This window comes from Chenopodium quinoa, unplaced genomic scaffold (assembly GCF_001683475.1).
Source record: "Chenopodium quinoa cultivar QQ74 unplaced genomic scaffold, ASM168347v1, whole genome shotgun sequence".
Classification (NCBI taxonomy): domain Eukaryota; kingdom Viridiplantae; phylum Streptophyta; class Magnoliopsida; order Caryophyllales; family Amaranthaceae; genus Chenopodium; species Chenopodium quinoa.
In genome coordinates this window covers 2,466,229-2,489,421 of record NW_018742244.1, presented here as the reverse complement: position 1 = coordinate 2,489,421, position 23,193 = coordinate 2,466,229, and the positions used below count along the sequence as shown (strand labels likewise).

General features: G+C 36.5%; 4 protein-coding genes and 1 non-coding gene across 7 annotated transcripts; 3 read left to right on the top strand and 2 right to left on the bottom strand.

The window, feature by feature from the left end:
- Positions 1 to 96: 96 nt before the first annotated feature.
- LOC110740135 (copper-transporting ATPase PAA1, chloroplastic-like) lies at positions 97 to 7,036 on the bottom strand. The gene is made up of 8 exons (XM_021920634.1): positions 6,353 to 7,036; positions 6,214 to 6,267; positions 5,467 to 5,620; positions 3,681 to 3,755; positions 3,318 to 3,595; positions 2,310 to 2,540; positions 1,927 to 2,025; positions 97 to 1,792 (listed from the first exon to the last, which is right to left on the bottom strand). Exons 1-8 carry the CDS (start codon positions 6,755 to 6,757, stop codon positions 242 to 244), a joined length of 2,847 nt encoding a protein of 948 aa, XP_021776326.1. The 5' UTR covers positions 6,758 to 7,036; the 3' UTR covers positions 97 to 241.
- A 1,767-nt stretch (positions 7,037 to 8,803) lies between these two features.
- On the top strand, positions 8,804 to 11,323 carry LOC110740116 (NADH dehydrogenase (ubiquinone) complex I, assembly factor 6-like). The gene is made up of 2 exons (XM_021920617.1): positions 8,804 to 9,136; positions 10,145 to 11,323. The coding sequence occupies exon 2, from the start codon at positions 10,167 to 10,169 to the stop codon at positions 11,076 to 11,078; it is 912 nt and encodes a 303-aa protein (XP_021776309.1). The 5' UTR covers positions 8,804 to 9,136; positions 10,145 to 10,166; the 3' UTR covers positions 11,079 to 11,323.
- Positions 11,324 to 11,449: 126 nt separating this feature from the next.
- Positions 11,450 to 11,523, bottom strand: TRNAN-GUU. Its single transcript has one exon. It is a non-coding gene; the product is annotated as a tRNA-Asn (tRNA).
- Positions 11,524 to 12,551: 1,028 nt separating this feature from the next.
- On the top strand, positions 12,552 to 16,247 carry LOC110740125 (ADP-ribosylation factor-like protein 5). The gene is made up of 3 exons (XM_021920625.1): positions 12,552 to 12,869; positions 13,056 to 13,117; positions 15,556 to 16,247. The coding sequence occupies exon 3, from the start codon at positions 15,563 to 15,565 to the stop codon at positions 16,112 to 16,114; it is 552 nt and encodes a 183-aa protein (XP_021776317.1). The 5' UTR covers positions 12,552 to 12,869; positions 13,056 to 13,117; positions 15,556 to 15,562; the 3' UTR covers positions 16,115 to 16,247.
- An 815-nt stretch (positions 16,248 to 17,062) lies between these two features.
- LOC110740094 (serine/arginine-rich splicing factor SC35-like) lies at positions 17,063 to 22,059 on the top strand. Of its 3 annotated transcripts, none has more exons than XM_021920608.1 (11): positions 17,063 to 17,309; positions 17,512 to 17,590; positions 17,679 to 17,758; positions 17,878 to 17,944; positions 19,391 to 19,444; positions 19,841 to 20,053; positions 20,140 to 20,338; positions 20,416 to 20,620; positions 20,984 to 21,032; positions 21,130 to 21,198; positions 21,403 to 22,059. In XM_021920608.1, the coding sequence occupies exons 1-8, from the start codon at positions 17,234 to 17,236 to the stop codon at positions 20,419 to 20,421; spliced, it is 774 nt and encodes a 257-aa protein (XP_021776300.1). In that variant the 5' UTR covers positions 17,063 to 17,233; the 3' UTR covers positions 20,422 to 20,620; positions 20,984 to 21,032; positions 21,130 to 21,198; positions 21,403 to 22,059. The 3 variants fall into 3 exon arrangements, with proteins under 3 accessions (XP_021776300.1, XP_021776287.1, XP_021776293.1); XM_021920595.1 differs by having other exon boundaries at positions 20,904 to 21,032; XM_021920601.1 differs by having other exon boundaries at positions 20,904 to 21,032; positions 21,130 to 21,294.
- Positions 22,060 to 23,193: the final 1,134 nt, after the last annotated feature.

The window sequence follows — 23,193 nt, the reverse complement described above, 5'->3', positions numbered from 1 at the left end:
AAAGAGAGATGGACCATAGTACCACAAATTAGTGAACGGGGAAAAGCCATATCAAGGTACACTTCATGTAATCAGGTTACCTTTTTCAGTCGAAAATTGGCAAGCAACCCCACTTATATCGTTGCTAACTCACAACATTAGGGTAATCTCCTTGACATGATAAAGCATGGAGGAAGATTGTCTTTCAAGCTCATTTTGTATTTTGGGAAGACATACTGACCATATTATCTTATTCAAGAAGTCAAGATGCATTTTTCAATCTTGAATCAGAAAAAGGAGTTTCCAATTTCTCCTTCTGATCCACTAGAACTTCAAGAGCAGATTGATCTTTAATGGTTGAGGAAAATTCCGAGCCATTTATCTGTTTAGATGAGAATCTCAATCTGAGAAGCAATGAATTCGTCATGACTCCAATTGAGCTCAAACCCATAAGAGCTCCAGCAATTGAAGGAGTGAGCATCACCCCAGTAACAGGAAGCAACATCCCTGCAGCGATTGGAAGTCCGACAATGTTGTATCCAAATGCCCACCAGAGGTTTTGTTTTATAGTTTTCATGGTCAATTTGCTGAGCTCCAAGGCATCAAGTACTTGAGTTAGCTTGTTTCCCATAAGCACAATAGAAGATACTTCACTTGCAGCTCCAACACCGCCGCCCATGGCAACCCCAACATGTGATGAAGCAAGGGCAGCAGCATCATTGATCCCATCCCCAACCATTGCTACAATCTTGTTATCATTCTGGAGTTGACTAATAAATTTCTTCTTTTGATCAGGCTTAACTCCAGAGAAGACCCTGTCCTTGGGGATACCCACAATGGCGGCAACATGTTCCGCGGTTTGTCTTTTATCTCCTGATAGCATGTAAACATCTATACCTTGCTTAAATAAAGATTGAACAACATTCTTGGCATCCTCTCTTATCTGGTCTTCAATGTAAATAAGTCCAGCAAGATTTCCATCTACTCCAACATAAACAACCGACTGACTGTTGTTTTGATCCTCTAGCCCTTGAAATGGGTTATTATCAACACCATGCCTTTGAAGCCACTCTAATGTGCCAACAGCAACCCTTCTATTCTCAATGGTTGCCACTGCACCAGATCCTGGCTCCTCTGTAAAGGTACCATCAGCAGCTTTGAAAGTCTGGCAACCAACAGAACGTGCAGCTTCCACTATAGCTTTTCCAACTGGGTGGATAGTATTTGACTCAACACTAGCGGCAAGTTTTAAAACCTCAGCTTCTGACAAATGCACTGAGTTATTATCTGATAGTGAATTACTCAAATTCTCATTTTCACGAGTGACAACTTGCATCACAACTGGTTTCCCAATGGTTAAAGTCCCAGTCTTGTCAAACACAACGACATTAGCCAACGAAAATTTCTCCAAGATATCTCCACCCCGCAGGAGCAATCCTCTCTTTGCACCAAGAGAAGTTCCAACAAGCACAGCAGTGGGAGTTGCAAGACCAAGAGCACAAGGACAAGCCACAACCAGAACACTGCAAGAGAGCTGAAGTGCGAGTGAAACTGAACTTCCCCCTGTGATGACAGATGGCAAAATGCGAGAGCCAAAAAGGGTCCAAAACATGAATGTAGCAGCAGATAATGCCATTACACCATATGTGAACCGCCCAGCCACTTTGTCAGCTAAACGCTGAACAGGAGCTTCCCTACTTTGTGCTTCCTCTACTAGTCGAACAATGTCACCCATAGTTGTTTCGCCTCCAGGCCTTTGAACTTCAATAGTAAGTGTTCCATTCAGGTTTATACTCCCAGCAGAAACTTCTGTCTAAGAGGATTAGCAGGAAACACAAATAGGTCTTATATTAATGACGTTAGGGAGAACAACCGTAGAAAGGAAGAAAACAGGGGAAGGGGGCAAAAGAGAAATTTTCAGATTGTATTATGGATAGAAAATCATACCCCAGGCAGTTTTGTCACCGGCAAAGGCTCCCCAGAAAAACTTGATTCGTCAACTGTACTCCTGCCAGCCCTGACGATTCCATCAGCAGGCACACGGTCCTGGGCAGCAAGGAGTCATGTCAGAAGAAAATCAGCCAATTGCTAAGCTCTATACTTTAACCTGGTATCACCATTACAATTAACACCACCACCTAGCCAATCTAGTACATACAAGCAAATGTAAAACCACAAGGCAACCAACAATGAAAAAGATATTCAAAACATAAGGATAGTAGAAGAGTCTCAATACATGGATAAAGGACAGGCAATGATTTTGACCACGATAATGTTTTTATTTTTTTTTCAAATAATTAAGAGGTACACGTATAATACAGAATACTTACTCCTGGAAGAACCACAATCTTATCCCCAACTGACAGACTGCTACAGGGAACTTCAACAGTTGACACAGTATCTTCAGCATCATTGACTAAGAGACGAGCCTTTGACGGTAGAATACTCAAGAGGCTGGTCAAATCACTTGTAGCTTTTATTTTAGCCCTTTGTTCAAGATTTCTTCCTAACAGTACAAAGGCTATCAACATAATCGGTTCCTCAAAAAATGCCTTCCATCCCTGGACCGATAACATAATGTCATCTATAGAATTTTTGAAAAATTGATAAAATGCGCATAATAATAAAATTATGTGAAGAATTGTCCTATTAAAACATTGCATTTGAGAAGTGAACAATTTTAAAAAGTTAGAAGTACATACATAAAAAATTGCAGACAACAAATTTTTACAAGTGTGAAAAATGTAGGTGTGTGCAGAAGAAATTCCACAAAGTGAACAAATGGAGTTGGAATAATAAGGTAATTTTACCAAGTAAACTCATTGAAGCATACAGCTGATAAGAAAGAAACATAGAAGTTTTTAGATTAAAAAAAAAATTGATAGAAGTAAAACCCATAATTTTACCATCACTTGCAATTTTTTCAAATCATAGTGCAGTCTTGTCAAAATAAATAAATAAATAAATAAATAAAATCACAGTGCAGTCTAATATCTCATTTTTTTTCTCTATCTTTGTGATTAGTTTTTTCTTCAAGAGTCTTTATTTTATATCAGAAATACAGTTCAATATCATTTCTATAATTCTCTACCCCTACTATTATCTTCGAGAATCTACCCTTAAAATGCACTAAGCACTCCATAATGTTCTTGGAACAGGGGCTACAAAACCACCTCAATTAGCCCAAGAAAGGGAGAAGTAGAAGCCACTAAAAAAAATAGCAATGCCAGATTGAAACATGGAAAAATCGAGGCTCTATATAGTCTGAATCTATATCAAGAGGCAGCAAATCAAGGTCATATTTCATATTGTTGGCAGGAAAGATTTTCAAGTATTACCAATTTTGGGATAAAAGTAGCCAACGAGCTAACTGTAAATGATGATAGAGCCCCAAGTCCAACTAAGGTGTTCATGTTGGGGGCACCTCTAAAGAAACTCTTCAGACCATCGAAAATTAGTTGCCGTCCAGGTCCTAGTAATGTGAATAGAGACAACGATAAATGGAAGCCTGTGGAGTGAAACACATGGATCCATGAAGCCTTGGCCCAGAAGAAATGAGACAGGTGACCAAACATACACACGGCGCATAAAGCCCAAGATACTGCAAGTTCACGACCTATATAAAACTTTTGTCAGTAATTGCATTTCAAAAAAAAAAAAAAGAAAAAAAAAAACCTGAAAGCCAACTGAAAGATACTAACCACTTTCTCTCAGTTTGTTGCGCTTTTGATCCATCTTCCTCTCAAAAATTTGAAACACATTTTCCCTTCCAGGGTCTGCAGATAAATATGGAAATGACACATGAAGACCAATCTCATGAGAAACTTTCTTTCCAAGAATAATGGTAGTAGCCCCTTTTACATATTTGTAGTAGCATATGCCACAGAAAAGTTAAACAGTTATAAGAAAAATAAATATATAAATAAAAAGAGAGAGGGGGGGGGGATGAGCTGAAGTTCATCAAAAGAACAGGGAGTATTAAGCATGCAAAGTATCTAAATGAAATATCCTCTTAGTAATCATCAATGTCACAGATACAGAAGTCAAATATCCTCTTCAGAATGCTCAAATTGTTTCCAATATAGCTCTACAGTAAAGGCAAAATTATACAGCCGCCTGACTTGCCTCGGCAGCTTGGCTTACTCTGATCAGTACGATAATGTTCTACACATCATACAATAGAATTTTTTGACTATGGAAGCCCTCATTTTGCTACAACTATCGGGAAAAAAAAATGTACAGCTAAAATGCTCAAAATAATTATCCAAGCTCAATGCGCTCGTGTGACAGACTGGCTTCCCTCTAGGGCCTCTACCCAATGCACCACTAGTAGCAGCAACACATACCTATTGACACAAAATAATGTACACCATTCACATCTAAAAATGACGGCAATATAGCTCAATAAGAACTTGCTTTGTAATTGAAACCCGGTCAACTACATACCATTTATGCTAGCTCCTTAAAAGAAGCTTTGGTATTTCCTAGTTATGGAGTATCTCCTTCCTTGTCCCCCTGACCTGCCAATTAAGAACCAAGCTTGACATGAATGGTTAAATCTAAACATTACACTTTTTGTTAGGCTAAGGAGTTTACAAGATTGTTGTGTCCTCGCATAAAGCTTCTACGTCTCAGTTACTAGAAAAGTTTTAGTCTAGTCATTTTAATTTGGATATATAACAAGAAGCTATGGAGCCATGGTTCTGGAAAATTTCATGCCATACGTATAGGTAATTTTACAATGAAATAGCCACAGCCATACATGATTTGCATGCAATTATCCATGAGTCCTCTGAAGGTGTAAGTGAGAATTTAGCTCAGATAATTTGAATTCAACTCCTGTGTACAATGGCTAACTCAATAAAATATATTCCACTGATAAGTAAGAAATCTCTTTTCTTGCATGCTTTAGCAAAGGTTCAAGTATGTAGTAGAGCCAAATCAATTAAATGTAACATGTAATAAAATCAAGGAGAGACATACAAAAGAGTTAATAAATAGACAAGTTCTACACAACAAGGTCAAAGTACCAATTTCTTTTTTTTTTTCTTTTTTTGACACAAAAGTACCAATTTCAATGAGGCATAGCCGCATAGATGGCACATTTCTTATCTTGAAAATGATTAAGTTCAAGAAATGTAGAGCACCAAATGAACAGTCCTTAAAGTATCAATGCAATGCAGGAAAATAAATAACAAAAATTAACAGATGAAAAGAAAATGTTGATGCTGCCATTTTGGGGTTAAATTATTGGACCTAAACTAGACACATAATTTTTAAATTTCCTGACTATTTTCCTCCCCTACTCCAAAAAAACACTTCAAATTACAGTAAATGTGTTCTGTTGAAAAATACATCATCTTTGACTCTTCAGACCAAAGCCCTTGCACATACCAACAACTTGGATGGGAACACAGGACCAATAGCAAACCATATTATACATCAAATGCAACACATCAAACAATATGAGCACAAAAGGCAACCAACCTCGAAGATTAGACTCAAAACCACAGTTGGTCAAATGTTTAGCAAGCATGTCACCCAACTCTTGCCGCCAATTCGGCACATCTTTGGCTCCAGATATAGGCCAGACAATCGCAGTCTCTGTCGCAATATTGACACTAGCAGAAGACACCTGAGACTGTTATTCACAGCCCAATGAAATTACATTAATCAACACCAAAATTGCTTCAAAAAGTAACAGGAAAGAAACATTAAAGTCATGGTTGGCAATATCTTTTCCATTTGATTCGAAGTAGATAATTATTCCTCAGATTAATCAATTCAGCCCTCAAACAGCTAATACTAGACCAACATAATTTCCCTGAGAACCTGTAAAAACTTCTCAAAAGTCGCCGATTAATTTTCCATGCCCATAATTCTTCACATGTGCTTTTACTAAAATCAACTGGCTACTAAAACTATATTTCTCAAGCTAAGATAATCCACAAAAGTTCATATAAGACGACAATACTACAATTACAAAAGATTTCAAATCTCATAAGACTTCCTAAGGCTGAATTGTGGTGTACAGTCCACAATTTATCTCCTTCATAAATGAGGCTTATAATATGCATTCAGTCATTCATTTCGGCCACGGAAATATAAATAAAACAGAGTATTAAACTAGCAAAATGTATCCTAAGTGCAATGTCAAAGATATAATCATGAAATAAATTTTAAGAGCAAAGCAATATTTTGACTAGTTGAACCTAAAAAAAACAAAGCACTCACTTGATTTTCAAGTATTTTCTTCACTTTAGCAGCACAACCTCCGCAAGTCATCCCCTAACAATCAAATTCAACAACAATTTAACACAAATTAACAAGTAATTTCACATTCCAATCAAAATTCAAGGATAGAGAAAATTACTCCAACATCAAGCACAATAGCATCAGGCGAAAGCACGGAAACATCATCAGCAGCAGAAGCCGCAACCTTCGGAACTCCGCCTTCCGATCCATCACCACCTCCGCCACCTCCACCGCCATTTTCTCCGCCGATTCCTCCGCCGCCACCTGCCGAGTACGAAACGCAGCGTACCGGAGAACAGAAACCTCGAATTGAAGCGAACTTCGAGAAATCAATGGAAGCAGCGAGTCGGCGAGTCAGGATTCGGCTGGTTAGGGAGCGAGTCAATGGAGGATTGGAGGTGGAGAGACGGCGTAAATGGAGGAGAGAGAAAATGGAAGGATAAGAGGAGGAGGAAGAAGATGATGACCTTAGGGCTTTGGAGAGGGTTAGGAGAGTGGAAGCTGGTGAGAGAGTTGACTCCATTGTTGATAGGAGAGAGGAAATTGCAGAGAAATTCTGGGAGTTGGAACTTGGAAGTAATAGTGGTGTTGGAATTAAAATGGAAAGATGTGTTTATCCGGTAATTGAAGATGTGGATTGTGTAGCGGGAAAATCGTTACAACTATTTTGTTCATTTTGGCTATGTTGGGCACTTGGGCTGCAAACAATTGAGCACTTGAGCGGAGTGGCTTGAACTCATCTTGTGCTTAAAACGAGTTTTTAGAGGTTTGACGTTTTAGTTGTTAGATCTTTGAGGTTCTAGTTTCGAGTTTTCATCTTTTAGTCCCTTTATTTCACCAAAAGAAAACAAAAGAAGAACTTTATAGGTGAGTTTTTGTTCTATTAATTGATTTAAAAGATGATCGTTTGATATTTAAATTTAATGACTAATAATTAGTAAAGCATAATGCATACAAATTACTTTGATTATTACAAAAGGATGCATATGTTTATTTTAGAATATATATATTTTTACTTTCTATACAGTGGCGAATCCATGTTGGGTTCAACTGGATTTTTTTGAACCCACTGATTTTTTAAAGAAAAAAGTTAAAACTAATACTTGCAATTGTAAGGTAGCATAACCCACAATGGTGAAGTTGAAAAGAATAAGTTCAATGGTGGGCAGTGGGCTTCTCAAGTCTCATTGCATTGTTAAACATTGTATCTAATTTTAACATTCATCACCTCAAGTATTGTCAAGTATGATTGAAGTTTTCATCTAGGTTAAGATATTCTATATTCACTCTCATCCTCGGCTTCACATACAAAAAGCAATGTTGTCCATGGCTCATAAATAAACTAAAGGCAAAACAGTATGTGGTTGAATCTTGGAAGCTTCATAATATATTTTTAAATTTTTTTTCCCAAAAGGTCTCTTTAAACTACTCACAAAATTTGAATTTCTTTACTCTATTTGATATGAGTAAATACAAGTTGATATCAGATATCAACAAAACTTGTTAATATCAAGGCCAATTTTGTAAATTTAGCTACCACACCATGGGTAATATTGTAATTTTAGCAACCTCACCCCCTTTCTCTCCCCTCTATCACCACCGTGCAACCTCTACTACCACCCACAACACCACCTTTACCTTCATGAATCGACCCCTGCCAACCACCAATCGACCCCAGCCGACCACCACACGGCCCCCGCACCAATATTCGACCGCCGCAACACCACTAGCTACCACCCACAGCACCACCTTTAGTTTCACTAGCCTTTACGAATCGACCCTAGCCGACCACCACAGGCCGCTGCAGCAACATTCGACCGCCGCAACACCACTAGTACGAGCAAATCCCTTACCCTAAAGGGTTTTTATAGCCCCAATTTTCATAAATTGCTACTAGGGTGTCATTTTTTTGGCAGGGCGCCCGCCGTGGATCCGCGTATGTGGTCAACCTTAGGCATGGGAGTGGAGGAGAGAGAAGGAAGTAGTGGCCATGGGAATGGAGGAGAGAGGAAGGAAATTTGGTCATGTGAGGGGAGGAGAGAGAAAAATTGGTGATATTAACAAAAGTTTGTTGATATCATATATTAACTGGGTCTGGCTCATTTGAAATTTGATGAAAATTATGCAAAAGAAAAATGTACAAAATGTCGTTAATATTATTAAGATTCAAACTCAATGCATCTACCCATGCAATAATTAAACTATTATAAGCTCAAGGATTCGGAATGATTCGCATATTCAATAGCCTTATTTATATCTTTGAGTTACAACCTTCGCTATTTTCCAGCTTCATTACTATCTTATTGATGACTCCATTACAGATATCAAATATGATGTGACCGATACGATTGTGCACCATAGTGGCTTGGAATGTGGTGCAAATGGAAGTGTTTTTGTATTTTTATGGGGAGGGAACCATAAAGGACAGTGATGTAGACGAGATTTGATCTCACGTATTGAGTATTACCTCAAAATTTTAATTTACTCAATCAATTGAAATTCATAACTCCACGTTCAGGGTAGTGTTGTGAGCTTATAAAAGGCATAATTAAAAATAACGCGTGATATCAAATCCCGTATAGATCATTTGCTTGTTGTAGACTTGTAGTTGTCACAAGTCATTACTTAAGAAGTTTAAGATGCTTGTGTTTTGGTGTGTCTAGCTCAAGGTAAGGCATCCTCACCAGCGACCTTCAACACAACACAACACAACATCCTCACAGCACTCACCTGCAACATTAATTGATCAAATTCAAAGCTTTGATCGATCTTCAACACCCAGTTCGATTTCAACTTCGAACTCGAAAATCCAATAAGATCCGTCGCTTTCTCATACCAAGTTCGCTTGCCAATTCAAAGATACTCCTTTCTCATGCCTTCATATCTCTTGTAATCTCAAAAGGTAAAATTTTGATCCCGAATTCGTAGTTTATGCAATTGCATTCAATTGATGTTTCTCATGTTTACTACCATTTGGAAAGAGTTAATGTTTTGAGCTGGAATCGGGTTGTCATTTGAATGCCTACTACGTGTTCGACGAAATGCCGCTTTGAAATCCATATGATTTGTAAATTCAATAGATTGTCTGACTTTAGAATTTTCTTGTCAGTTTGAGAATTTCTAATCCCATTAATTGGAATTTTGAATTATTGTAGAATCAACAGTACAATTAAAATAGAATCTAGTATCTTGATGTTAATCCATGATCTTGGTTTGTTCATGTGGGGTTTTTGAAAGGATGTAGTTTATTGGTTTACAGAAATTTTACTACGTATTAGTAGAATGTGCAGCTGGGTTCTTTTAGTGCTTGCTCCTGTAGTATGTTTCTGGGCATTTTCCTTCTGACTAAATTGATGATAGGAGTTCATGAAATTTGATTTCATTGTTTAATCAAATCATCTTGAGCTAGTATGTTTGTCTGTTTGATGTAGCTTGGTTTGAATCTATTTATCATTTCATCCTGTTTGAGTTGGTCGGAAATTACAACTGCCAATACTGCCAAGATTTTCGGTAGATAACCGATTGATGAAGTTTTTGCTGTTAGTATGATTCCGGACCAAAGGTGTATACAATTGTGTGTGTATGGGTGTGTGTGCATGCGCACGTGTGTGTGAGAACCGAACTCAATTCGAATGGAAAAATATTGTCTTTTTTATGAAGTTCTTTCCTTCAAGGTACTTATTTGAGGGGTATTGTTGTCCTCTAATATGTGCAAGGAATTTTTGGTAGTTTTGATTCTTCCTGATGGAGTGATGGACTATTGGACATACTATAATGAAATGAACTTACCTCATATGAGAAACCTAAGCTATTGAACATAATTAATGTGCTATTTCTTACTCACAGCTATGTATTTATCACTTACAAAGTAGTTGCTAACATCTCTACCAACTGTGTTTATATGTTGCAGGTGCAGTTAAGGTTGAATTATAATGAGTGGTTCTATCAGATCTAGTAGCCTTAAATCTGCATTTTCATATTGTGTACAACAAGTAAGAAGCTATGACTACCACAATTACCTTTGTCTCCTAGAACTCCCTCTGGAGATGCGAAGAGCTGCATTTGCACTTCGTGCCTTCAATGTTGAAACAGCCAAAGCTATGGATGTTGCTTCTGATCCCAGGATTGGCCTAATGCGGCTTCTTTGGTGGCAAGATGCAGTGGACAAAATCTATGCCAATAAGCTGATTGAGCATCCAATTGCCCAATCTCTTTCATCCATTGTGTCAGAGCATAAAGTAAGCAAGGCCTGGCTGAAAAGATCTATTGAAGCTCGTATAAATGATGCACAGAGGGAACCCAATGAAATCCTAAAAACTGTTGAAGAATTAGAGAAATATTCTGAGGACACACAATCCACTATCTTGTATACAACATTACAATCTGGAGGTATCAACTCCACTGCAGCTGATCATGCTGCTTCTCATATTGGTAAAGCTGCTGGGCTTTCCTTGCTGTTGAGGTCTTTACCATACCATGCCAGTCGCCAACGATTATTTGCTTACATTCCTTCTGACATTGCTTCCAAACACGGTTTATTGATTGAGGATGGGGGTCAGACTGGAATCACTGCAGACTCACGTGAGGGGCTCTGTAATGCGGTCTTTGAGATGGCTTCAGTGGCAAATTCTCATCTCCAAAAGGCACGGGAATTGTCTAAAACAGTACCTGCTGAAGCTATTCCTGTGCTCCTCCCTGCTGTTCCAACTCAAGTGCTCTTGGACTCTCTGCGCCGGGTGCATTTTGATGTTTTTGATCCTAAATTGCAGCGAGGTGTTTTGGGGATCCCTCCACTGTTGTTTCAGCTAAAATTGAAATGGCATTCATGGAGGGGAAGATATTGATTTTCTTTCTTCAGGTTGTAACAACAATAAGAAAATTATGCAAACCTTTGATTTACTTAGACACATGTTGAGGAGAGTCAATTAGGCAATTAGCTGCTTTTTTAAACAATAGGCTTGCTAGCAGAGGCATACACCACACTCTAGAGCAGTGTATTTGAGGTTTGAATGTCTATTATGAATTGGATGTTTCTCTCATTTTTGGAATTGACATCTACAAGAATAATCCGAAATTTGTTGTGAAGTTTCATTGGTTTATGCTTATCAGGCATCAGAGCATACTGATGGTTTGTTTGAGCAGATGAAGAGTCCACCATTTCTTAGGGAATGTACAATGTAGTGTGCAGGGTCATTAAAAAACAAATTAAAAATTGCGCTAGAAGGAGGGGTCGAACCTCCGACCTTGTGGTTAACAGCCACACGCTCTAACCAACTGAGCTATTCCAGCTTCTTGTTATCTAAGTCTTATAGTATATTCTAATATTAATACAGAATAGGGGTGACCCAAGCAGGATAGCTGAGTTTGCATTAACTAGATGAGTTTGCTATTCCAGCTTCTTGACACTTTTTTTTTTCTTTTTTTTTTTTGCAAGTTCTTGTATCTATTTGTTACTTCTAGTTTGATTTTCACATGATAAAACAACCGCCAAATTAAGAAAAACATTTATATGCATTCGATATAAGACAATTGATAAAGATAATTATTTGGAACACATTATAAGTCACTCAACAATAGACCTGGAGTAGATACATGTACAAATTATACAATAATTGATAAACTTTCTTTAGATTGTTCATACAACTATACAAGTAGTTCTCATTCTTCTATCTAATCTTCCTATGCACACTCAATCTTTTTTACGTGTGATGAAAATACTACAATTTTCAATACCACCTTTCTTTTTTACCATTTAATATTTCCATCTTTATACTCACTTTGATTTACTCGACATCTAACAAGCCCCGATTTCTCAATTATAGTGACAGAGCAAACGTATTACAATATTATTTTATTATACTTTTGTTGTCGACTCCCCCTCTCCCTTCGTCTCCTTCCGTCTTCTTCAACCTTCTTAAATCTCCTTTATTCCTTTTCATCATCAATGACAGATGAACACCACACCACAACAAACCTCAACCGCAAGACCACCGTCGAATTTCTTAGCTCAAAATTTCTCAACCTCCATCGTTGAAGAATTCTCTTGATCCCATCGTTGAAGAGAGGGAACATTGGGTAAGTGGGTTAACATTGTCAATCTTCCATTTTGTTTAAATGACAAAAATAACCTTGCTTGTTTGGAAAAGAAAAGAAAAAACGAAAAATATCACCTTGAATTAGGTTATACTTATTTTATTTTTAATCTATAAGATCATGACTCCATATCTATTTATTTTACTTTTATCTTTCAATTATCATTTACTCATAAATCATGTTGTATAAGTTTCGAAACGACATCTGTATAAATCACAAATTTGCAATGATAAGTGGATAACAAACTGAATCCAAGAATATTAAAAATATTCATACATTAAGGTTAATCCAAAGTCGAACTTAATTCAAGAAAGTAGTCAAAAATTGTGGATTAATTCTTATTAATATTGTCCTAAAAGAACTTCTCCTTCATCCCTCCCATTATCTCTCTCTCCTCTTCATATCTTTTACACAGCGCCATTATTCACCTGTATTTCACTCAGAATTTTCGATCTTTTTCGTTCGATTTCTCTCTAACGGTTAATTTACGATAATCTGTAATCGGCTAATTGTAATAGTTTCTGGGCAACAACCTCAACGATGTAAGTATTTAATTTTATTCCACCATCTATTATTTATTTACTATGATAATTTTTAGTTTTGAAATTGTTAATCTTGATATTATATGATCAAATTTCGGATCAATTTGTATTAAATTTGTGGTTTGATTTCAGATCCGTTGTATAATTTTTTTGGGTGTTTTTTTTGGTTTTTGATTGAATTTTCAGATACAGGCAATTTGGTGTTCCATTAACCACGTAACCCTAATTCAAAGTTGGAGTAATTTTAGGTTTGTTTCTATCATCATTCTCAACTTGGAAGTTTCAATTTATGTTAATCCTTCATTTACCCTTTGATGCTCTTGATATGATTATTACCCCGTATTTCTCTTTTATTGCTTGATCAAAAAAATATTCCTTGATTGTTCAAGTTACAGTGTTCTAGTAATAGTTGGTGTATCATGTACGATAGACAATGCTGGATTGCCCTTGTGGCTGTTGTCGTGTCCCGGGCAGTCTGGCTGCATACATTGATCTCTTGTTTCGTGTTGGCAGATCCAACAATTATTTTTTCATCATCAATTAAGGCATGAAATTATAGCCGTAGTTAGCATATCTTGGTATCATGATTTTAAGCTTTGAGAATACAATTGCCATGACACGTGAAAATCGAATAAATGCAAATTTTAAACTATGATACTTAGAAGGGGTTTTGAAGCAGAGCTTTCCTTGTCATCATAAACTGATTGCTGAGGAACTTAGGTAATGGCCAATCATGAATGGCTTTTATTGTCTTACATGAAGGGTAATTTGTATTCAGATATTTTCTAGTTGCACTATTGGCTTCTTTACTGATAAACTATATTGTGCACGAATACCATCAGCTCATTTTTATTTGGTTTGAGTGACCTCAAATCCAACTTACTGAACATATTAACCTACAATGAGTCCAATACTCCTCCAATAGTCCCCCCCCCCTTTATTTTTGAGGTGATCGGTATGACCATGAAGATTTTGTAGATGTGGGTTGATTAAATGGAGTGTGAACCTTTAGAAGGTTTGAATTTTATGAATCTCGCCAAAATGACTCTTTTGTGTAGTTGGTAGTTACAACATGTTTAAATTTGAAGGAATTTGGAGGGATGGATGGGGGAGAAAATCTAGGATCTATTTTACTTTATTTGGATGTGGATTGAGGAAAATGAAGAATATTGAGGAATGCATTTTACTTTCCTTTTTTAATGAATCAAATCCATCCTCCATTAGAAAGATAATTAGAAAATTCAAGCATATCACCGTATCCCCCAATCTCCTACCTTCCCTTTTTCTTCCCTCACCTTACTCTTTATAATTGCTAACCAAACACACTGTAAATATGGTGATCTGGATTTCAAAGAGTTCTGTGGGTGGATTGGCTCCTACAAATGAGTTTTATTGTGGCTTCTTGAGTTCATGCAGCTTTGTGAAGAAGTAAGCCTCATGTAGTGGTTTTGGGTTGAACACTATGATGGGGACATATAATATGTCATCCAACTCACTTAAAAAATTAAAGGGCCAGTGGTCTTTTACATTTTGATATTGTTGTAAACTTGGTTTTGTATTTTTAATTGATTACTTAAAGCCATGGAAACTGTATTTTTAAATTTTGAATCCGGCTATTAAATCATCCTTATGCACTGCCTTAATTTTATACAAAGTATAAGTTTCAAAAAATAGTATTGCTGTGCGAACTGCTATCTTCTTTGCGCTAGTTGACTAGACAGCAAGAGAGGGGGGGGGGGGGGGGGTCTGCCACTCTGTCCTATGGTTTCTCCATGCTAATGCAATTGGAGATTTGGATCAGTGTTTTACAGGGTCTGGTGCCATTGCAGGGGTTTGGAAGTTTTTTTAGGTTCTAGCTGCCCCTGTGAATTTGTGATCATCTCCAGTATTGTAAAGGAAAGGAACTGTTTGGATTAGCATTACCGATCTCTCTAGATCATCTCTATTGAATTAGAGGACTCACCTTTGTATGACTACAGAGTCTAATGCTGGTTGCTTTAATTTTCAGTGTTAATTCATTGTACTTCAACAGTTAGCTCTGTCACTGGCTTAGCTTATTGAGCAATAATTTGTCTAAATGCAATCTTCTTGGGTACACCTCCAATGATAAGTTCCTTAGTTGGATTGGCCTTTTCCTATCCAGAGCTTTTGCTATGGAGTCCTCACATCCCTATTTGTATTGTGGCCGTGTGGGCCTGAGATAGGCTTCAAAGAGGAGCCCTAGTCCTACCTAGCAAGAAAGTAGAAAGAGATTACACTGTCTTAATGTTGGGGTCCACTATCCCACCATTCCTCAGTATTGCTGCTCTCCCTAGCTAGAACCTCATAACAAATTCTCAAGTAATTAAAGAACTTTGATATTGCTCGTGCAGTTTACCTTTTAATTTAAGGAGTTTACTAAGATTATGTCAACATATAGTTATATATGAAATTGGGCCAAAACGGTTATCAAGTCATAGCACTCATGTATCAAACCTTTGTTGTTCGTGTTTTTGAAATATTGGTCTACATGGTGAAATTTATTAACTCTCTGGTATAGACATCATGCTAACTGATGTCTCTGGAAATAGTAGTAAATTATTTCCAAGGCTCATTAGTTTAAAGGTTCTGTTATGTTTTATGTTTTGAAATTTGGTTGCACTTTAAGATCATTATTTTTCTGATGTAGTGAATTTATATAATACAGGTTGGTGATGGGGGCTTTTATGTCAAGATTTTGGTTTATGTTATTTCCAGCTAAGGAGTATAAGATAGTGATTGTTGGTCTTGATAACGCGGGAAAGACAACCACCCTTTATAAATTGCATTTAGGAGATGTGGTTTCAACGCACCCTACGGTGGGTAGTAATGTCGAAGAGCTTGTCTACAAAAATATTCGATTCGAGGTTTGGGATCTAGGTGGGCAGGATAGACTGAGGACATCATGGACCACATATTATCGAGGAACACATGCTGTCATTGTGGTTATAGATAGCACGGATAGGGCCAGGATTTCGATAATGAAAGATGAGCTCTTCAGATTGCTTCCTAACGAGGATCTACAACAAGCTGTTGTGCTGGTCTTTGCCAATAAACAGGATCTGAAGGATGCCATGACTCCTGCAGAGATTACGGATGCTCTATCCCTCCACAGCATAAAGAATCACGACTGGCATATCCAAGCTTGTTCTGCCCTTACCGGTGATGGGTTGTATGATGGATTGGGATGGATTGCCCAGCGGGTTGCTGGGAAAGCCACAAGTTAGTTTAAACTCAGATGTACTGGTGTTTGTTGACCCCCTTTTTCCCCCTTATTTATTATACAGGTGCTCATTTACTGTTTGATCTTTGTAATAATTTACATTTGGAAGATAAGTTGCTTATGGAATTTCTCTGAAATGTTTGTTTCTTTGTCCCCCCCCCCCCCCCCCTATTTGTATGAGAGAATTCTCCTGTAATGGACTTGATTGATGATTTTATTTTAGAGGGTGTGGGGCTGAATATTGAATAATCCGTAGTATGCCTTAAACGGTGAAGTAATCCGAAATACTCCTATTGTAAATCTGTAAGTTGGCTAGAAAGCTAAACAAAATTAGGTACTTAAAAGTAAAATAAGGTAGATGATGTAATTCCTAATCAATTTTAATTTTGTTAATTTGTTGAAACACAATTACAATTGTTAGTTGAGGTTGAGGTTGAGGTTGAGGTTGAGGTTGAGGTGATGGAGTATGGCATCGCTTCCACGTCGTATCCCCGAGTTCTAGGCATTCAAACTTCATGGGATTTCATTTGAGGGATATCCCTTACCTCCCTCCTCAAATGAGCTTTCCTTCTTACCATTTTTTTTTTTAAAAAAACAATGGTTAGTTGAAATTGGCCTAAAATTTGATTAACAAAGCATATATATATATATATATATTTACATATCTTAAAAATTAATTAACATGAGAAATTTTCTAAACCCGTAAATATAAACGGAAGGAGTAATTGACTAATCATCCGGCTCTGTTACTATTGAGCTAGAGAGTAATGCCGTGATGGTTAACCCAAATACTCAACCAATAGGCCAACACTATTTGGAAAATTGTGATGGACAATTTTGTCCTGGACTTTAACACGAAGTTATCTGCAAGACTACGACAATCCTGGGGGTATTTTAGGAACTCAGAAAACCCAAATAAAGTCCACCCAATAAACCTAAGAACAACCTGAGGTTCCTCAAGAATGTTCTACAAAGAGTGACCAATTTACGTAACAAAACCAATCCCTCAAATCAACAGAACACCAAAATCTGAAAATCCCTAATTTCCCCAATTTCCCCAATTTCATATCATCTTCATCCTGAAAGAAGAGAGAGAAATCTCTGAAGGAAGAGAGAGAAAACGATGTCTCACTTCGGAAGAACTGGTCCTCCTGATATCGCCGATACTTACTCTCTTCTCGTTCTCAACATCACCTTTCGTAAGTTCTTCTATCTCTTTCCTTTTTTTCTGAAACCCTAGATTTTGTACTTTTCTGATTAATTTGTTGAATTTTAGACAATTTTTGTTTAGAATTTGTTGATATAAAGCAATTTTTTTTGAGAATTTGTTGAAATTGAACAATTTTTTTCTTACTTTTTGTTTTGAAAATTTGTTAATATGGTTGAGTTTGATTGGAGCAGGAACTACGCCCGATGATTTGTTTCCGTTGTTTGATAAGTATGGCAAGGTTGTCGACATTTTTATTCCTCGTGATCGAAGGTGTGATGATTTTCTTCCTTGGTTGATCATAATCAATTTATTTATTTAATTTGTTCGGCTTTCGTTATTGAATTAATGGGTAATACAGGACTGGGGAATCCCGTGGTTTCACCTTTGTTCGATACAAGTATGCCGATGAAGCTCAAAAGGCTGTGGATAGGCTTGATGGTATTTACCTTTTGTAGATACATTGTTATTTCGTATATTAAATCAAATTGTATATTAAAAATGTGTAATTTGATAATTGGGGGGTAATGTTATTGATTTTATCCATGGTTTTCTTGTAGGGAGGGTTGTGGATGGTAGAGAAATAGCTGTCCAATTCGCGAAATATGGTCCAAATGCAGAGAAAATGTAAGTGTTACTGTTATTTTAATGTGTCTTGAATTTCTATGTTGTTCAGGTGTTCATGATGTATTATATTGTAGTTTTTGGCCTATTTTGCCAATTGTTTGTAATTTTTGTACTCAAATCATATGTGCGAAGCAGTAGTTATCTGTAATCAACAGGCTTATTCATATTATAGTATAGCTTATATTTGGTTTTGGGTGCTTCCAAGCTGATAATTCAATGAAGCTAGGTTCATGTTTTTTTATAGAAATTCTTTGAATGGCTTGTGTTTGAAGGCTGTAATGTGTTTTGAGTAGGATTGACATGTTCTATGATGACTAAAGACAGTATAAGCATTTAGGTGGGTTTCTTCCATAGAGGATGTATCTTTACCCTTGGTCCGAACCTATTAAAACTCTCCTACACCCTTATCAAAGACCTTCAAGATGTCTTAATGCTAATAATCTGCATAAAGATCCCTTTGTGTTCAATGCCAGAAGGTGCAGAACTTGATCAAGATGCCAGTTTCAATTTATAAGATGATATGGACTTGTGGAGTGAAAAATGATTAAGGTCAAGTAATATTGAAGTGATACACCAGAAAAACTAGGTTTGAGTGTTGTCTAGAGAAGAAAGAGTGAGGAGGTAAGCAATGAACAAGACACTTGATGATTTAATTATTATGATTAATGTAACGAAAGATATTCCTGTCTGACATTAGTATATTCTGATATCTGCATTTATTTGATGCATCCTCTGAAATACTCCGTAGTATTTGTTAGAATGCAAATCTGTTGGGAATTTGTTAGAATTTTAATGAACCTAACCCTGTGAATGCCATTAGAATGCTAATTAAATGGAATTTGATCAAGGTTCTTGCTTAATCCAAGTAAGATTAATTTTCAGGTTTACATTGAGTTGGGAGACATAGAACCTGCATTTTATGGTACTTTTGACATATTTCAATATTTATTTTTGCTTAGCTTGATGCTCTGATCTTTGAAAATTACATTAATTGATTTGGGGGAGGGTGTTGTGAGTTCTAGATGAACGAGGGTTCAAAAGCTTTTGTTTCCTAAACTATTTGTGAAGATACATTTAACCGAGCTCAATAACCTCCCTCCTCTCCAACACACATGTTTTATTTTGACACTTAGTGGAAGAGATGTATTTGGCCATATATTTTTTTTCAAACCTTGTTATTTAAGCCAAAGCCACATGATGGTTATTCGTCTTGTTTGCTGCTTGTGTATTTCTGTTGTATTATGCTGTCCTTTATTTATTTACCATTTAAGAAGATCTTAATATTGATTGGAATGCAAATAGTTTGGTCTCCTAGCTACTGTAGCTTGTTCAATTTGTTTGTGGCTTTGTGCTGTGAGGCTTGACCATGCTTTCCTTCTCTGATTTTCTTTTCTTTTTTGTTTTTTTTTTAAAAATAAATAATGGTTTATTGATGTTGTATTTCAGTCAAAAAGGAAGGATTGTTGAGTCTATTTCCAAGGTCCGAAGTCCAAGGCGGAGGTATGGTTTTCTTGTTTTGTTATTGACCATTTTTTGGGATTTATTATGTGAAGTTATATGTAATCCATGGAAGAAGCTGTCAAATTGGAATTTGGAACACATGCATACCTGATGTTTACTTTGTGCTCAAATTTTTTCTAATTTTGAAGAGGTGCTCATATTAAGGCACCTGGACGCCATGAGTGGCAGCTGAGCCTCGCACACGTGAAGTACTCTGTCACCGTTTTCAGACTTACTTTAGCTTCATTATTTCTCAGTTGTTGCCAGAGCATTGTTTTGCTGTATTTAACTATGTCACTTTTTTTTTTGGTTTGTATTTGCAAGACTGGTATCAGTTTTTACATGGTTATTAAATAATTGTCACCACTACATGATTATCACCGATGTTGTCTTTAGGTACCGAGATGATTACGATAGAGATAGGGTATATTCCAGAAGAAGAAGTCGTAGTAGAAGCTTGGACAGGTATGATCGTGACAGGTATCGCAGAAGGGACAGAGATTATCGTCGCCGAAGTAGGAGTCGCAGTTACACTCCTGAAAAGTATAGAAGTCGGGGACGAGATGGCTATGATGATGACAGAAGCTATCGAAGCAGATCAGCTGATAGGTTGCTAGACTTGCTACCCCTCATTTCTGTATAACTTATTTACACATGCTGCTGTCATGTAAGTACTTATTTTTATACTTGCTCAGTGCCTCTCCAAGACGAAGTCGCAGTCCACGTAGAAGTATTTCACCAAGGCGGAGTGCTTCACCTCGTAGTCCATCTCGTTCAAGGAGTCATAGTCCAGAGAAGCGCAGCCCTGATGAACGTACATCAGTCCCTCGCCGTTCAGCATCTCCTCAGGCTGTTTCTCCTCATAATGGCCCTTCTGCGCATAAATCAGTTGAGGTAAGTTATTGAGCTTGTCTAAGTTTCTCCCACTTGAGGTCCAAATATCTTATTAGGTGGTGTCTTGGAATTGGCAGGCATGAACCCAGCTGAAAACTGGAGCAGTGATTTGTTGCAGATGAACAGCTCTAGAGGTCACTTGATGATGTAGAATGATTTTGTGCATTGGTAGCTTGGAGTATTGAGTTAGACTTTTGGATAGGAGTGGAACATTTATGGCTATGATGTATTTGCACCCTGCGCTGTGGGTTTGCTTCAATATACCTTTGGATCTTTCTGATGGTAATTGTTGAGTCTATGCTAGCTATTTAAAAACGTAAATGTGGTTTGTCTTTCATCATCTGTTTTATGGTCATTCTGTGTCCTTATAACTTACTTTTTGGATTTGTATGCTTCTTGTCAAACATTATAAATTGTTTGATTTTGACTAAATGTTATCACATGTGATCTTTTAACTGAGATTGAGAAGAATTGTGGAAGTTTGATAAGCTGAATGATGTGATGTTGGTGACGCTGATGGTGTTTGTGATTGTTTAATGGATGATGCATATCTTTTTGTTGATAGTGACAATCAATATACCGGCTGCTGATCTGATACTTGCTGGTTGCTGTTTTATATGATCTATGGACCTTTATGATGGAAAGACTGGTGCTGTTGCAACTTGACCTTATCCTCATAAAATCCTGCTAATTGGTGAGATTTACAGATCAGTCACTTATTTACATATGTGATCCAGTGTTTTCAATATGGCTGATTTTGAAAATTCTGTTAATAATTTTATTGGTCATAGCATAAGAAAACAAGGTTCAATGACATGAATGGATGTGTAGCTGTGCTGTTGGTCCTGCTACTTCCAATGGTCTGTACCTGTTGTCATAATGCTGAATTGCTGATTATGTTTGTGAATGAGACCACATTAGCCCGGGGAACAATGCATCCACAACAACTGGATGTGGTAATGGCCTCTGGTTGCTTACTTTGTTTTGTGCATTGTGTATACAACTAACACAGCCTATTGCTTAATAGTTTTTGACTATTGTCTTGCTGTTGCTTAATTGTATAGCTCATGGCTCGTGATTGTAGCTGTCAAGCAGTTGCGGAGTTCTGCCTGTAGTTTGAGATTTTCGTGTTGCTTGGTCGTAGCTTTGCTGAAAAGCTTTTTGGTGGCTGTTGGTGGCCAATAGTTGGGTTCGGGTCGGGCTATCTAAGATATGACTGTTGTTTGTTTTGACCATCGTGTAGCTGTTCCTGGCTCGTGGTTTTTTCTGACTGCTAGTAGAGCTGTTTGATTTTGAGCAGATCTTTGTTCGATACAGCCTTTAGTTTTATGTATGACCAACGGCAAGAGCATTTAAATGAGGTGCAAAAGTGTGTGTCTTGCATTGCCCATGGTATTTTCTCACATCATTTTGTAGTCCATGCTTGTTGCTGATTCTGAAGTCGTTCTTTACTGAATCTCTTTTTGTTAAAATATCATCTGAACTTAGGAAGACATGTACTAGTATGTGAGCGGAAACTAATCTGCTAGTTTGTTTACCAGTTTTTATCTGTCAAATTCCCCTTTTCAAGTCTCCACTTCGAAGGTTAAGTTTGTGTGTTGTAGCTTGTATAAATTTATCAAACTGGTTAGGATTTAATTGTCTTACTGAAAAGAAAACCCAGAAAAATATGAGCACTGTTCAGTTCATTCCCTAGATATTTTGTTTATCTGGGGGTAAAATTGTGTTTTTAAATGTCATTGCAAGGGTACATCTGTCATTTGTGTTGGATGACCAACTAATTACTTAATATTATTATTATTATTAATTTTGATTATTATTATTATTATTTATTGATTATTATTATTATTATTATTATTATTATTGTTGTTGTTGTTGTAGTAGTGTATATACAAATGTACATATTATTATTAATAATAATAATATTATTATTATGATTATTATTATTAACTTTTATTATTATTATTATTATTATTATTATTATTATTTATTGATTATTATTATTATTATTATTATTATTATTATTATTGTTAATATTATTATTATTATTATTATTATTATTATTATTATTATTATTGTTGAACTGAAATGAACTGAATTTCAATGGAAAAGAACAGGCCCTTAGAAGATGACATGGTTTCAATTTCTCCGTATCCTTGGAAAAAAAATACATCTGTAATGCAAATTTTTAAAAGAATCTGAGTAAAAAGGTTTCTTCTTTGGTCATATGCATAATAAAAAGGTATTAGAAACTACTTTTGTTTTTTAAAAATTTCCTTATTTTAATTTTGTGCAAAAATGTGACAAATTATATACCTTTGTAGCAGTATAAATTATTAAATTTGATATTATGAAAATAAATCTTGAAATGAATCTAACAATAACCTTATGATAAGTTAATTTATGTTTTTTTGGCTAAAGTTGTTTTTACCATTTGGAGTACATGTAAAAACACTACCAACTCTTGGTTGTTGGTACACTAATACTACTATAATTAAAAATCATTCCAGTATTGTACCATCTTCTGTCATTTAAATCTTAAAGAGTTGAATATGAAGGAAACATATTAGCCAGGATATGATTAAGAACCTCATGGAGCCATTCATAAGTATAGAACCAGATATTGTTGGCCCATACAAGTGATATACTGTATATAGGGGTGGGACTTTTCAAACCGAACCGTGAAACCGCCCGTAACCGAACCGAACCATCACGGACCGATCCGTTTATAAACCGATAAATATAAACCGAAAACCGAACTGAACCGTTCAATATCAAACTGAAACCGAATTGAACCGCTCAATGTCAACCCGTTACGGACCGTAAACCGATAACAAACCAAACTGCGCAAATCC